This window comes from Amblyraja radiata, chromosome 8 (genome assembly GCF_010909765.2).
Source record: "Amblyraja radiata isolate CabotCenter1 chromosome 8, sAmbRad1.1.pri, whole genome shotgun sequence".
NCBI classification, from domain to species: Eukaryota; Metazoa; Chordata; class Chondrichthyes; order Rajiformes; family Rajidae; genus Amblyraja; species Amblyraja radiata.
Genome location: NC_045963.1, coordinates 29,966,818 through 29,981,387, shown reverse-complemented (window position 1 = coordinate 29,981,387; position 14,570 = coordinate 29,966,818). Strand labels below are relative to the sequence as shown.

General features: G+C 45.2%; 1 protein-coding gene across 7 annotated transcripts in view; it reads left to right on the top strand.

Moving 5' to 3' along the window:
- The window catches only part of clip4 (CAP-Gly domain containing linker protein family member 4), a 253,766-nt gene that overhangs the window by 95,807 nt on the left and 143,389 nt on the right, over positions 1-14,570 (top strand). For all 7 annotated transcript variants that reach the window (XM_033025474.1, XM_033025478.1, XM_033025476.1 and 4 more), the window contains exon 7: positions 7,633-7,869. In XM_033025474.1, the coding sequence (XP_032881365.1) occupies positions 7,633-7,869 (237 nt within the window). The remainder of the gene's footprint in view (positions 1-7,632; positions 7,870-14,570) is intronic.

Genomic DNA, 14,570 nt, shown 5'->3' with positions numbered 1-14,570 from the left:
TCTCCGGTTTGCTTCCAGATCCTCGTGCTGGTGAGGGCAGGAACAGGGAGATCTGAATGTGTGGCTAAGGAGCTGGTGCGAGAAGCAGGGATTTAGATTCTTAGACCACTGGAATCTGTTTTGGGGAAGGGTCAATTGTACAAAAAGGACGGGTTGCACCTTAACAGGAGGGGGATCAGCATTCTGGCAGGCAGGTTTGCCACTGCTACACGGGTGGGTTTAAACTAAATAGTGGGGGGTAGGAGATAAACTGGAGATATAAGGATGGAGTTAAAGGGAAAGAGAGTATAAGAAAAGTTAAGAAAGACACCAGAATTAACGGGGCAGAAAGCTCACGAAGGGATAGGAGAGTATGGCCAAGTGAAATAGGAATCGATGTGACGAGTGAGGGGAGTGATGGATTGAAAGTATTCTATATGAGTGCATGAAGTATAAGAAATAAAGTGGTTGAGCTTGAGGCTCGGTTAGAAATTGGCATATGATGTTGTAGGGATTACAGAGACCTGGCTGCCAGAGGACCAGGGTTGGGAATTGAATATTCAAGGGTATACGTCCTATCGAAAAGACCGACAGGTGGGCAAGCTCTGTTGGTGAGGAATGAAATTCAGTCCCTTTCGAGGGGTGACACATAATCAGGATATGTAGAGTCAGTATGGATAGAGCTGAGGAATTGTAAGGGTAAAAATACCCTAATGGGAGTTATCTACAGGCCCCCAAACAGTAGCCTGGATATAGGGTGCAAGTTGAATCAAGAGTTAAAATGAGCATGTCGCAAAGGTAATGCTACGGTTGTCATGGGAGATTTCAACATGCAGGTAGACTGGGAAAATCAGGTTGGTGCTGGACCCCAAGAATGGGAGTTTGTGGAGTGCCTCCGTGATGGATTCTTAGAGCAGCATGTATTGGAGCCTACCAGGGAGAAGGCAATTCTGGATTTAGTGTTGTGTAATGAACCGGGTTTGATAAGGGAATTCGAGGTAAAGGTAGTGACCATAATATGTTAAGTTTTAATCTACAATTTGAGAGGGAGAGGGAAGAATCAGAAGTGTCAGTATTACAGTTGAACAGAGGGGACTATGGAGCCATGTGAGAGGAGCTGGCCAAAGTAGACTGGCAAGATACCCTAGCAGGGAGGACAGTGGAACAACAATGGCAGTTATTTCTGGGAATAATACAGAAGGTATTCGGTTCATTCCAAAGAGGAAGAACGATTCCAGGGGGAGTAAGGGGCGACCGTGGCTGACAAAGGAAATCAAGGACAGTATAAAAATAAAAGAGAAGTATAATATAGCAAAGATGAACGGGAAGCCAGAGGATTGGGAGATTTTTAAAGCAGCAGAAGAACTAAAAAGGCAATACATGGAGAAAAGATGAGGTACGAAGGTGAGCTAGCCAAGAATATAAAGGAGGATGGTAAAAGCTTCTTTAGGTATGTGAAGAGGAAAAAAATAGCTAAGACCAAAGTTGGACCCTTGAAGACTGAAACAAGTGAATTTATTATGGGGAACAAGGAAATGGCAGACGAGTTGAACAAGTACTTTGGATCCGTCTTCATTAAGGAAGACACAAACAATTTCCCTGATGTATTCATGGCCAGAGGATGTAGGGTGACAGGAACTGAAGGAAATTCACATTAGGCAGGAAATGGTGTTGTGTAGACTGATGGGACTGAAGGCTGATAAATCCCCAGGGCCAGATGGTCTGCATCCCAGGGTACTTAAGGAAGTGGCTCTAGAAATTGTGGACACATTGGTGATCATTTTCCAATGTTCTCTTGAATCAGGATCAGTTCTTAAGAAAGGCGGGAGAGAGAAAACAGGGAATTATAGACCAGTTAGTCTGACATCGATGGTGGGGTAGATGCTGGAGGCTATAAAAGATGAAATAGCGGCACATTTGGTTAGCAGTAACGGGATCGGCCGGAGTCAGCATGGATTTGCGAAGGGGAAATCATGCTTGACCAATCTTCTGGAATTTTTTGAGGATGTAACTAGGAAAATGGATAAGGGAGAGCCAGTGGATGTAGTGTACCTGGACTTTCAGAAAGCATTTGATATGGTCCCACACAGGGGATTAGTGGGAAAAATTAGAGCTGTTGGGGCTAGGGTACAGATATGGATAGAAAATTGATTGGCAGACAGGAAACAAAGAGTAGGGATTAACGGGTCCCTTTCAGAATGGCAGGCAGTGACTAGTGGGGTACTGCAAGGCTCGGTGCTGGGACCTCAGCTAATTACAATATACATCAAAGATTTAGATGAAGGGATTCAAAGTAACGATAGCAAATTTGCAGATGACACAAAGCTGGGTGGCAGTGTGAACTGTGAGGAGGATGCTATGGAGGGTGTGAGGAGGGTGACTTGGACAGATAGGTTGAGTGGGCGGATGCATTGCAGATGCAGTTTAACGTGGATGAATGTGAGGTAACCCACTTTGGTGGCAAAAACAGGAAGGCAGATTATTATCTGAATGGTGTCAGGTTGGGAAAAGCGGAAGTACAATGAGATCTGGGGTCCTGCTTCATCACTCACTGAAAGTAAGTGTAGATGGGTTATGCATGCAACCTATAATGTAGCATGCTAAGCTGGACACGGGGGCGAAAGTGAACGTAATGTCAACAAAGCTGTTCCACCAGATAAGGAAGAATGAGCTGCTGATTGCAGATTGCTCTGTTTTGCGTGCATATGGGGGAGAGGAACTAACACCTGTGGGGAGGGCGACCTTCCACTGCGTGCTGCAGAAATCTTCCCAGGACCTGTCTTTCTTTATTCTGGACAGTGACTGTGTGACGTTGCTGAGCAACCAGGCATGCCAGGATCTTGGTCTGGTGTCGTTTGACCGTACGGTCCACGAGGTGAAAGCTGTGATGGATCCACTATCCGAGTACCCAGACTTGTTTGACGACAAGTTGGGGAAGCTGCCGTTGGTGTACAAGATCGTGACTGACCCATCTGTGGTGCCTGTGATCCGTCCACCCCATAGGGTGTCGTTCGCCATGAAGGGCAAGGTGGAGAGTATGCTGAAAGACATGGTCAACATGGGAGTGCTGGAGGCTGTCAGCGATCCAACCGAATGGGTCTCCACCATGGTCGCCACGTTGAAGAAAGGAAAAAATGAGATACGGGTATGCATCAACCCCAAGGACTTGAATATGGCGATTAAACGGCCCCACTACCCCATGAGGACTGTCGAAGATGTTGCCGCCCAGGTGGGACAAGCCACAGTGTTCTCCGTCCTCGATGCCAGAAGTTCGTTTTGGCAGATACCCCTGGACAAACGCTCCACGGACCTGACCACGTTCAGCACGCCCTTCGGCAGGTTTAAGTTTTTGCGGATGCCGTTCGGCATCAACTCCGCCAGCGAGGTATTTCAGCGTTCAATGGAACAATTGTTTGCAGGTCTGCCCTGCGCGATCATTGTGGACGACATACTGGTCTATGGGAGGGATGTGGCAGAACATGGCCGCAACCTCCGACGGATTTTGGACCGTGCTCGGCAGATAAATTTGAAGCTTAATCGGTCAAAGTGCAAGTTCCGGGTGCCTGAGGTCACATATGTTGGCCACATTTTCACGGCCCAAGGGTTGAAGCCAGACCCGCAAAAGACCAGCGCCATCTCAGAGCTGCCCGCCCCGACAGACGTTGTCAGTCTGCAGCGTTTCCTGGGTATGGTGAATTACCTGGGGAAGTTTATCCCCGACCTCAGCGAATTGAGCGCACCCCTGAGACAGCTCACCAAAAAGGACATTGCCTGGGCATGGTTTCCACACCACCAGCAGGCGTTCGACCTGCTAAAGACGAGGCTGGTCAGCACACCTACCCTGAAGTTCTTTGATCTACGGCGCCCGATCGTAGTCACTTGCGACGCCTCTCGCTTTAGACTGGGTGCTGCCTGCCTGCAACCCCACGCTGATGACTCGCTGCTGCCCATCTCCTATGCCTCTAGGACCATGACGGACACAGAGCAGCGCTATGCTCAGATAGAGAAGGAGCTGCTGGCGGTGGTTTTCGCTTGTTCGAAGTTCAAGGACTTCCTATTTGGCACCAGGTTCACCGTTGAGACGGATCACCAGCCACTGGTAACGATACTGAACAAACCTATACACTGTGCTCCAGCCAGGCTACAGCGGATGATGCTGCAGCTACAGCGCTTTGACTTTAAAATCATATATAAGAGGGGCACCGAGATGCATGTGGCTGATGCGCTGTCCCGGGCCCCCCGGGCCTCCTGCGACCGGCACCCCTTCGAGCAGTCGGACTTACAGGTACTGAACGTTAACTTCGTCCCTTCTCAGCAACTACAGTGCTTGGTTGCACATACCGCGAACGACCCCGACCTGCAGCAGCTTGCTGCTGTCATCAAGCGCGGGTGGCCCACCAAACGGAATTCGTTGCCTGCTAGCGTCCACCCCTATTTTTTGGTCCGCGATGAGTTGGTCCTCCGGGACGGCATTATTATCAAAGGACACAAAGTGGTCGTCCCTGCCTCGCTGCATGGCTTGTATTTTGACGCCGCCCACATGGGGCATCCCGGGGCAGATGCCACTATCTCGCATGCCCAGGAACAGTACTACTGGCCGGCCATGGCTAAGTACATCCAGGCCAGGGTGGATTCCTGTCCGGACTGTAACTCTCTTGCCCCGCATCAGCAAAGACAGCCGCTTTTGCAGCAGCCTGCCACTGACATGCCCTGGTCTTCTCTGGCTGCCGATATTTTCGACTGGCGTGGAAAGCAATACCTTGTACTAGTAGACTCTTACTCAAATTGGTTCGAGGTGGACCTCCTCCCTGCCATCACCTCCGAGATGGTGATCAGCAAACTTCGCCGCCACTTTGCCACGTTTGGTTCCCCTGTCCAGCTGCAGACAGACAACGGACGCCAGTTCACCAGCGCCGAATTTCGTGCGTTTGCTGCAAAGTGGAACTTTAATCATTTCACCAGCAGCCCGGAGTACCCGCAGAGCAATGGTCTAGCTGAACGGGCGGTCCGCAGCGCTAAGCACCTGCTTGAACAAACCCGCCTCTCGAACGGGGATTTCTATCAGGGTCTCCTGAACCTTCGGAACATTTCCAGAGACAGTACCATGGGATCCCCTGCCCAGCGACTCATGTCCCGTGTTGTCCGCCCTCCGATGCCTATTGCCCAGCAGTCCCTGATGCCCAAAGTCCTGCAGCCTGCTGATGTCCAGCAACGTATTGCCCAGAAGCACGAAATCCAGCACCGCTCGCATGACAAATCCTGCCGCCCTCTTTCGCCACTGATGCCTGGACAGGTCGTCCGTTTGCAGACGCCTACCGGCTATTCCCGACTTGCCACCGTCGTCGGGTTTGACAGCGCGCCACGGTCCTACCTCGTGGATTTTGAAGGGACTGTATACCGACGCAGCCGCCAGCACCTGTTGGCGGTTAACGAGCCCAAACCACCTCCTGCGATTCCGTATACCCCTCCACCGCGTGTCGAGCCTTCCTCCACTAACGTACCTTCTGCTCCCTGCATGCCACGGTCGGTCCTTTTGCCTCGGGTACCCCCCCCTGCTCCTCCCGGTTTTGCTCCTCAGGCTCTGTTGTCCCCTGCAAGGTCTTCTCTTTCTCCCACTTCTGCTCATTCTACCCCTTCTGTTTCACCTGGCTCACCTGTGCCTCTCCGTTCCCCCTCCAAGCTGGGTTCTCCGCCCACCTTCTTTCCCCGTCCTGTTTCTGTTCCTGTCCCTCCTCCTCTTCTTTCGGGTGGGGAGGGTGAAGGTGCTGTGCGCACTCGCTCGGGTCGGATTGTAAAACCTCCGGCTCGCTACGGAGAGTATGCTTAGCTTTGCAGGTTCTGTATAACAAACCTGCCATTGTTGTAACTTGTTTAAATTGTAAGGGGAAGGATGTAGATGGGTTATGCATGCAACCTATAATGTAGTTACCTCATCACCACTAACCACGCCCCATCATATTAGTATAACTGTAGTATCCTCCCTTTGTTCCTCCCACTAGGTCCCAGTACGCCTGAAGGCTGGATGCAGTCAGTGCTGGGACGTGTGTGCCATGTGCTATAATAAACTACCAGTAAAGGTTACAGTGTGTCAGATATCACTCCTTTACAGTAAGCATGCAGGTACAGCAGGCAGTGAAGAAAGCTAATGGCATGTTGGCCTTTATAACAAGAGGAGTTGAGTTTAGGAGCAAAGAGGTCCTTCTGCAGTTGGACAGTGGCCTAGTGAGACCACACCTGGAGTATTGTGTGCAGTTTTGGTCTCCAAATTTGAGGAAGGACATTCTTGAGGAAGTCTATTGAGGGAGTGCAGCGTAGGTTCACAAAGTTAATTTCCGGGATGGCGGGACTGTCATATGTTGATAGAATGGAGCAGCTGTACTTGTCTACTCCGGCATTCAGAAGGATGAGAGGGTATCTTATTGAAACATATAAGGTTATTAAGGGATTGGACATGCTAAAGGCAGGAAACATGTTCCCGATGCTGGGTCCAGAACCAGGGGCAACAGTTTAAGAATAAGTGGTAGACCATTTAGAACGGAGATGAGGAAAAACGTTTTCACCCAGAGAGTTGTGAATCTGTGGAATTCTCGGCCTCAGAAGGCAGTGAAGGCCAATTTTCTAGATGCTTTCAAGTGAGAGTTAGATAGAGCTCTTAAAGATAGCGGAGTCAGGGAATATGGTGAGAAGGCAGGAACGAGGTAGTGAATGTGGAATATCAGCCATGATCGCAGTAAATGGTGGTGCTGGCTCGAAGGGCTGAATGGCCTACTCCTGCATCTATTGTCTATTTATTGTCTAAAGTAGGCAGAATATTTTGCATGATAAGCACCCTTGCTATGAGTAGCTGATTTTAATAAACGTTCTTGAAATTATCACTCTCTCGTGGTCAGTTTTGTCAATGCAGGCATATTAAGCAAATTGTAATGAGATGTTCCTTTGGAGCTCCTTAAAGCAACCATGACCCATCATTAAGCCATCTTTCACTTTTTAGTGTGACACGAGACTGCAGATGCTGGAATCTTGTACAAAACACATAGTGCTAAAGGAACTCAGCGGGTCAGGCAGCATCTGGGAGGAAATAGATAGGCAGAGTTTTGGGTCGGTACCCTTACTTAGCCTGAAGAAGGATCCTGACCCGAACATTGTTTGCCCATTCCCTCCCCAGCTGAGTTTCAGTAGCACTTTGTGTTTTTACTTATTGGTGCTGTTTCTGATTTGACACAAAACCTGTATTTACAGCACCACCTAATGGAATATTTTTTGAAAGTTGTGACCACACACCAGTTTATTGTTCAAAATAGTGTGAAAAATGCTTGTGATTTTATCAAGTAAGCAAAATAATTATCTGAAGGGAAAGCAGCTGGAGAAACTGAGTGGGCCAGGCACCATCTGTGGAGGATTATAGACAGTCAACATTTTGGCTCAAAACTTTCTGTCTAGATATACTAAATGAAGGGCCTCCACCTGAAACGTTGACTGTCCATTTTCATCCATAGATAATGCCTGACCTGCTGAGTTCCTCTAGCTGCTCTTCATTTTTTTTTGATGTAGAATGCAGTATCTGCAGTCTCTTGTGCCTGATATCTAAAGGAAAACATTTGCCTGATTTTATGAGTTACATATTATTTATCGTTTTTTTCTCTTCTCGGACAGAATGATAAAGGGCAGACGCCAGCTGATATTGTCCCTGACCCTTTGGACATGCCCCTGGATATGGCAGAAGCCGCAGTGATTGCCAAAGAATTAAAGCAGACACTTTTGGATGCGTTACCGCTGATCTGCGACATAACAAAGTCGACACTGACAAACTATGATCACATCTCTGGGAAGGCACTGCTGATGTCACTGGGCCTGAAGCTGGGAGAGAGAGTGATGATTGCAGGGCAAAAGGTAAATAATGAATAAGCATGAGGATGGATTAATGCATTCAAGAACCCTTTGTGCTATTAGTGACGTGTGAATATAATAATTTTTTGTTGCTCTCTGTTGCTTCTGTATAACGTATATTGTTTCTGTGCAATCTATGAGGATTCTTTATCACTTTAATCTTGTGTGTCAGTCTTTGTCTGTCTGCGGTCATGATAACTATTGTAATCTCAGTATATAAATAAAAGTATTAAATCAGTCAGGCATGAATATGGACAATATTGTTAAAATACGTTTTAACAAAATGTATATATAGCGAAAATTAAAATTGCAAGTCTTGAGTTTACCATAACCTCCAAATTCTGATGATAAATAAAAAATTGTGGACAAAACAAATCTTCCTGTAGCAAAATCTTTTATTCCAGCTAGTAACTCTCATAACATACTGATCTAGAAAATCCTCTCTTATTGTTTGTCATTCCCTGATTTTAGTTTTCAAAAGTTTAATTCAAAATTCAAATTCAGTTTGAATGATTTTTTTTTAAATGACGGAAAACTCCATTTAGTACAAGAGAAGGATATCATTCTGGAATTTGGCTCATAGTTATATAGATGTTTTAAACTTGAATCAATGTGGCAATATGTCAGAACAGCGTTGGTCTCTGGCTGAAATAATCAACAAAGATGAAGAAGCGGCTAAAGTGCTTCACCTTATGTATTCGGTCTGCCTTTATTATGTTTAGCTGAATGACATTCTCCCTATAATCCTACGGCTAGAACTGCACACAATACACCATACGTGGTCTCACCAATGTCCTGATAGCTGCAACAGGATTTTCCAACGCCCGCACTCAATACCCTTACTACCGATGGCAAGCCTGCCAAATGCCTTTTCCACCTCACCTACGTGTGCCATCATTTTCAAGGAACTGTGTACCTGTATCCCTAGGTTTCCCTGTTCTACCACATTCTTTAGGGCCATACCATAAGCTGTATCCGGATTTGACTTACAGAAATGCAACGTAATGATGAGTATACTGTTGATGTTTAAAAGGTAGTCAGACAGGTTTGTGGGTAGGAAGCGTTTGGAGGGATAGGAACTAATGCAGGAAAATGGGACCAGCTCAGTTATAAAATTGGCTGGCATGGATGAGTAGTAGCGTTTATAGTGTGTTTTCATATTTCCTGTGAGGCTCCTTTCATTTTCTAATTTTCCATTCCTTTCTTTATTGATGCCTTGGCATTCTGCAAAATATAAAAATTGTCCCCAATTTTTGGGCCTACTTTTTTCCCCAACATTATAAGCCTTTTTTCTTGATCTAAAACTCAAACTTCTCTCGTTAGTCATGGATGGACTGCTTTCCCTATTTCTACTTTTGGTATGCCTGGTAAAACTATGTATTTCAACACTGTCATCCCCGCCAGCTTGATCACCAAACTCAGCGGGCTTGGCATCTCCACCTCCCTCTGCAACTGGACACTGGATTTCCTCACCAACAGACCACAGTCTGTTAGGGTCAACAACCTCAACTCCACCACTATAACACTGAACACCGGCGTGCCACAGGGCTGTGTGCTCAGCCCTCTCCTCTACTCCCTCTTCACCCACGACTGCATCCCTAAGTACGGATCCAACGCCATCATTAAGTTTGCTGACGACACCACGGTGGTAGGACTGATCAGTGACAACGATGAGTCAGCCTACCGAGAGGAGGTCCAGCACCTGACAACCTGGTGTGCCAATAATAACCTCGTCCTCAACTCCAAGAAGACGAAGGAACTTATTGTCGACTTCAGGAAGGTCAGAGGGGGCAGACATACCCCCATCCACATAAACGGGACTGAGGTGGAGCGCGTCTCCAGCTACAAATTCCTCGGGGTACACATCTCGGAGGATTTGTCCTGGTCCCTCAACACCTCCAAGCTGATCAAAAAGGCACAGCAGCGCCTTTACTTCCTGAGGAGGCTCAAGAAAGCCCACCTGTCCCCCCAGATCCTGACCAACTTCTACAGGTGTACCATCGAGAGCATCCTGACCGCCTGCTTCACGGTATGGTACAGCAGCTGCACTGTTGCGGACAGGAAGGCACTACAACGGGTGGTGAAAACCGCGCAGCACATCATCGGCGCCCCGCTCCCTGCCATGGATGCCCTCCACCGAAAACGGTGTCTGAAACGAGCTGGGAAGATCATTAAAGACCCCTCCCACCCCAATCATGGACTGTTTTCCCTCCTCCCATCAGGGAGGCGGTACAGGAGCCTCAGGTCTCGTACCAGTAGGATGAGGAACAGCTTCTACAATCATACCGTCGCATTGCTGAACTCGGAGTCCCGCCGATAGATTCCTCCGGTCCCTCCGTCCCCATTGTTTAATTATTCTGCATTTTCTATTGTTCTGTATCCTCTTTTTTTTTTAATTTCTATATTGCACTACTACGGACTGACGCAAAACTGCATTTCGTTGTACCGATACTCAGTATTTGTGCAATGACATTAAAGTTGAATTGAATTGAATATAAATTGTTTAAAGTTGCAGATATTGAGGGAGAAATGGCAGCTATAGTTTAATCAGGCAAGTGTAAGGTGCTGCACTTTGGGAGGTCTCATGTAAGAGGAAAGTATACTGTTAACACAATATCCTTAGCACTATTGATGTACAGTGGGATCTTAGTGTCTAAGGCCACAGCTCCTTGAAGGTGTCAACACAAGGTGGTAAATAAGGGCTATGGCATGCTTGCCCTCATCAGTCAAGGCATTGAGTATAAGAATCAGAAAGTCATGAAGTAACTTTATAAAACTTCCCTTAGGCTGCATTTAGAGTATTTTTGCAGTTTTGGTCATCCCATTTTAGAAAGGATGTGGAGTATTTGGGGAGAATGCAGAAGAGGTTTGCCAGAATGCTGCATAGATTAAAGAGTATTAGCTAATAGGAGCGACAAGAAACTGCAGAAGAAGGATTATTGAGCAAACTGCTGAAAGAATTCATCAAGTTAGGCAGCATCTGTGGAAAGAATGGACAGACAACATTCTTCAGACTGAGGAGAGGTTGGACAAACTTGGACAAACTTCTGGTAGAAACCTGATAGAAGTATATAAAAGTTTACAGGGCTTAGTTACAGTATACAATCAGAACCTTTTTCCCAGTGTGGAAATGTCAAAGTTTAGAGGAAGTAGTTTTAAGGTCAGAGGTGGAAAGTTTGAAGGAGATGTGCAGGGCGTGTTTTGTACATGGAGAACGGTGGGTGCCTGGAACACGCTACCAGGGGTCGTGGTGTATGTAGATATGATAGCAGCATTTAAGAGGCTTTTAGATGGGTGCACAGATATGCAGGGAATGGAGAGATATGGATCACCTGTAGACAGAGGAGATTAAAATGGCATTATTCAGAACAGAAATTGTGGTTTGAACGGATCCTGTGTTGCACCTTTCTACATTCCATGTGAATGTTAGCCCTTAATTGTTTATTGTTATAACTTTTTAAAATATAGCTTCCTATCTACTGCATATTGCTTGGGCAGCTTACAACCCATCGTTATGAATATTGATTTTCTAACTTCAAGTGACCCTTGCATCCCCTCTCTCTCTGTCCCTCCCCCACCCTAGTTGTCATACCAGTTTCACTGTTGTCCTGTTGAATTTCACTGTCTGTATAACTCGATATCACCTAACCTATAGCCAACAATGCACCATTGAGAGCTCCACCTTTCCTTGAACATCATTACTCTTTGCATATCTCATTCATTTGTTCTATAATCTCTCTATATCACCATCTATATCTCTCATTTCCCTTTTCCCCGACTCTCTGAAGTCTGAAGAAGGGTCTCGACCCGAAACGTCACCTCTTTCTTTTCTCCAGAGATGCTGCCTGACCCGCTGGGTTACTCTAGGTTTTTGTTGTTATCTACTAAAACTATCTCATGCCTCATGTTCATTGTTTGCTTTATTTGAGTTGAACTAAATCACTGTCTGATCATCGATTAGCCATATCCCATTGCATAATACCAGTTTTTCTTCAACGTACTGATCTAGAAAATCCTCTCTTATGCATTGTGAATTTGTTCTGCTTATTTTTACGATTAAGTCACTGCCTGTGAGGTTAAATATTCCTATGATTATCGTATTAGTCTTGTTACATTCATCTCTACTTTTTTTTATTATTTCAATGCTATGCATTACCACTACTGTCGAGGGGGGGCTTTATACAACGCCTATCAATGCATTCTGTACCGTGCTGTTTCTTAGATTTACGTGAACTGAGAAAACTTATTGATCTTTTCTCTCTACTGCCAGTCCAATTCTTAGATCACCCTGTGTTACTTATTTCATTCCAAAGTTAAGTATCCTGAAATATTTCAACCCAACTATGGTCACGTTGAAATTATGTTTCTGTATCTCCAACTAGGTTGCACCATTTTTAAATTTTTGCCATTAATTTGCCTATTGTCATATGAATGGTATATGTATTTAGATAAAGAGCCTTAATTTTGACTTTTTCATCTATTTAAAATTCTATTTTGATGTATACTCCATCTTTTCCCTTCAACTTCCAAAATGTCCCACTTCTAGAAATGCTCATGCCCTCAAGCCCTTCATGCTGTTTTAAGTATCTGCTTCTTTCGCATCAGATCAAATTATTGAATGGTTGGAAATGTCCACATCTGCTGAAGGGACTTATGTTAATCTATCCTCCTGAGTCATAAGATCAAGTTAAGGAAAGAAAGTGATCTTGTTTCGGGATTTCCCCTGAAATTATTGTTGTAAAATTGAGTGATTGACCAGTGACAGTGTTTCCACCAGGAGCTTTATTTTCAGAGCAACAAGCCCTAATTAGATTGATTAATAACATAATTAGGTTTTAAATCTTTTTGGCTGATCCCCAGGATCTAAGATGACTTAATTCCTCAGTAATCCTGTGATTGCTGTTGAGACCAATGAGACCGACAATCAGTTTCTGCTACAGGTGGGCGTCTGATGGGTCAAAGGTGTGGGTTGCTCAGAATGAAACTCAAAAATGCAAACACAAGCAGGTCCTGGATATGAAACGTTAAATGTTTCTCTTTCTACAGATGCGGACTGACCTGTGGGTTGTTTGGGATGTTTTGATCTTTCTGTATCAATGTGCTCATGTCATGGAAATGCCAGGTACTTGGTGCTCTGTGCCATTGCTGGCTGCTCCGCATTTGTTTCGATCAGTTACTGGCCAGAGATTCTCTTGAGTCAGAGGATTTTTTTTTCAGATAGAACATTCTTGAAACATTTTGTCTGTCATTCATGGAATTCCATTTGTTGTTAAGGAGTTCAGAATAGTAGATTTGTTTTAAAACCAAAAACTGCAGAGGATGAAATATTGAAATTAAAATAGAAACAAAATGTTATTATTTCTTATTTTCGGTGTTTGATGCCAGCGAGTTTTTGGCATTCTCACTGCAACAGATTGAGCATAATCAGAGACTTCAAGCTGGGGATGTTGGCCTGGGAGACATATGTGACTCATTTTTTACATATGGTGGATGTCTGGAACACACTGCCCAGGATGGTGGTTGAAGCAGATGATGGTTAATGGCATTTAAGAGGCATGTAGTTAGGCACTTGGATATGCATGGGATGGAGGAATAGGGATCACATGCAGGCAAAAGATGATTAGTTTAACTTTGCATTATATTTAGTACAGACATTGTGGGCCAAAGGGCATGTTCCAATGTTGTACTGTTCTATGTTGCAATAGAGGGAATTTGGCAGTGTTCAGTCCAGTAGTCATGGCACAGATATATAAATGATTAGAAGTTACATATTTGGTATTTAGTTCTTTATCCTACTTATAAACTTTACAGTATTATGGATACATTCCATAGAAACATAGAAACATAGAAAATAGGTGCAGGAGTAGACCATTCGGCCCTTTGAGCCTGCACCGCCATTCAATATGATCATGGCTGATCATTCAACTCAGTATCCTGTACCTGCCTTCTCTCCATACCCCCTGATTCCTTTAGCCACAAGGGCCACATCTAACTCCCTCTTAAATATAGCCAATTAACTGGCCTCAACTACCTTCTGTGGCAGAGAATTCCAGAGATTCACCACTCTCTGTGTGAAAAATGTTTTTCTCATCTCGGTCCTAAAAGATTTCTCCCTTATCCTTAAACTGTGACTCCTTGTCCAATGTTTGTTTTCCATGGTAGTAAATACGCAGCATTGTTTCTGGAAAACTGGTCTCTTATTAGGCCTTGAATCTTTTTTTTTGAGTCTTGAGCTTGATATCGACATCTCTCGCCGTTGTCTTTTGGAGCTCCTTTGTGTATACATTCTGAAACCAGAGTGATTAGATACTGCATCATTTTAAGGATAGCAAGCTGGTGGGATGCTTTCGATCTATGTAGGGGCCTCAGTAATTTACAATCTGCCTATCACCTGCCTCCCCTACACACAATCAGTCTGAAGAAGAGTCTCGACCTGAACGTATCCATGTTCTTCAGGGATGCTGCCTGACCTACTGAGTTGCTCCAGCACTTTGTGTTCTTTGTTTTACTGCTCTTGGCAACTTGTTATATCTTCCTCCATAACAATGATTTCACCTTGTTTAGTATGAAAATACCCTAAGAGATAGGAGCAGCATTAGGCATTCGGCCATCGAGCCCACTGTGTCATTCAATCGTGGCTGATCAAATTTTCCCTCTCAACCCCATTCTCCTGCCTTTTCCCCATAATCATTGACACACTTACT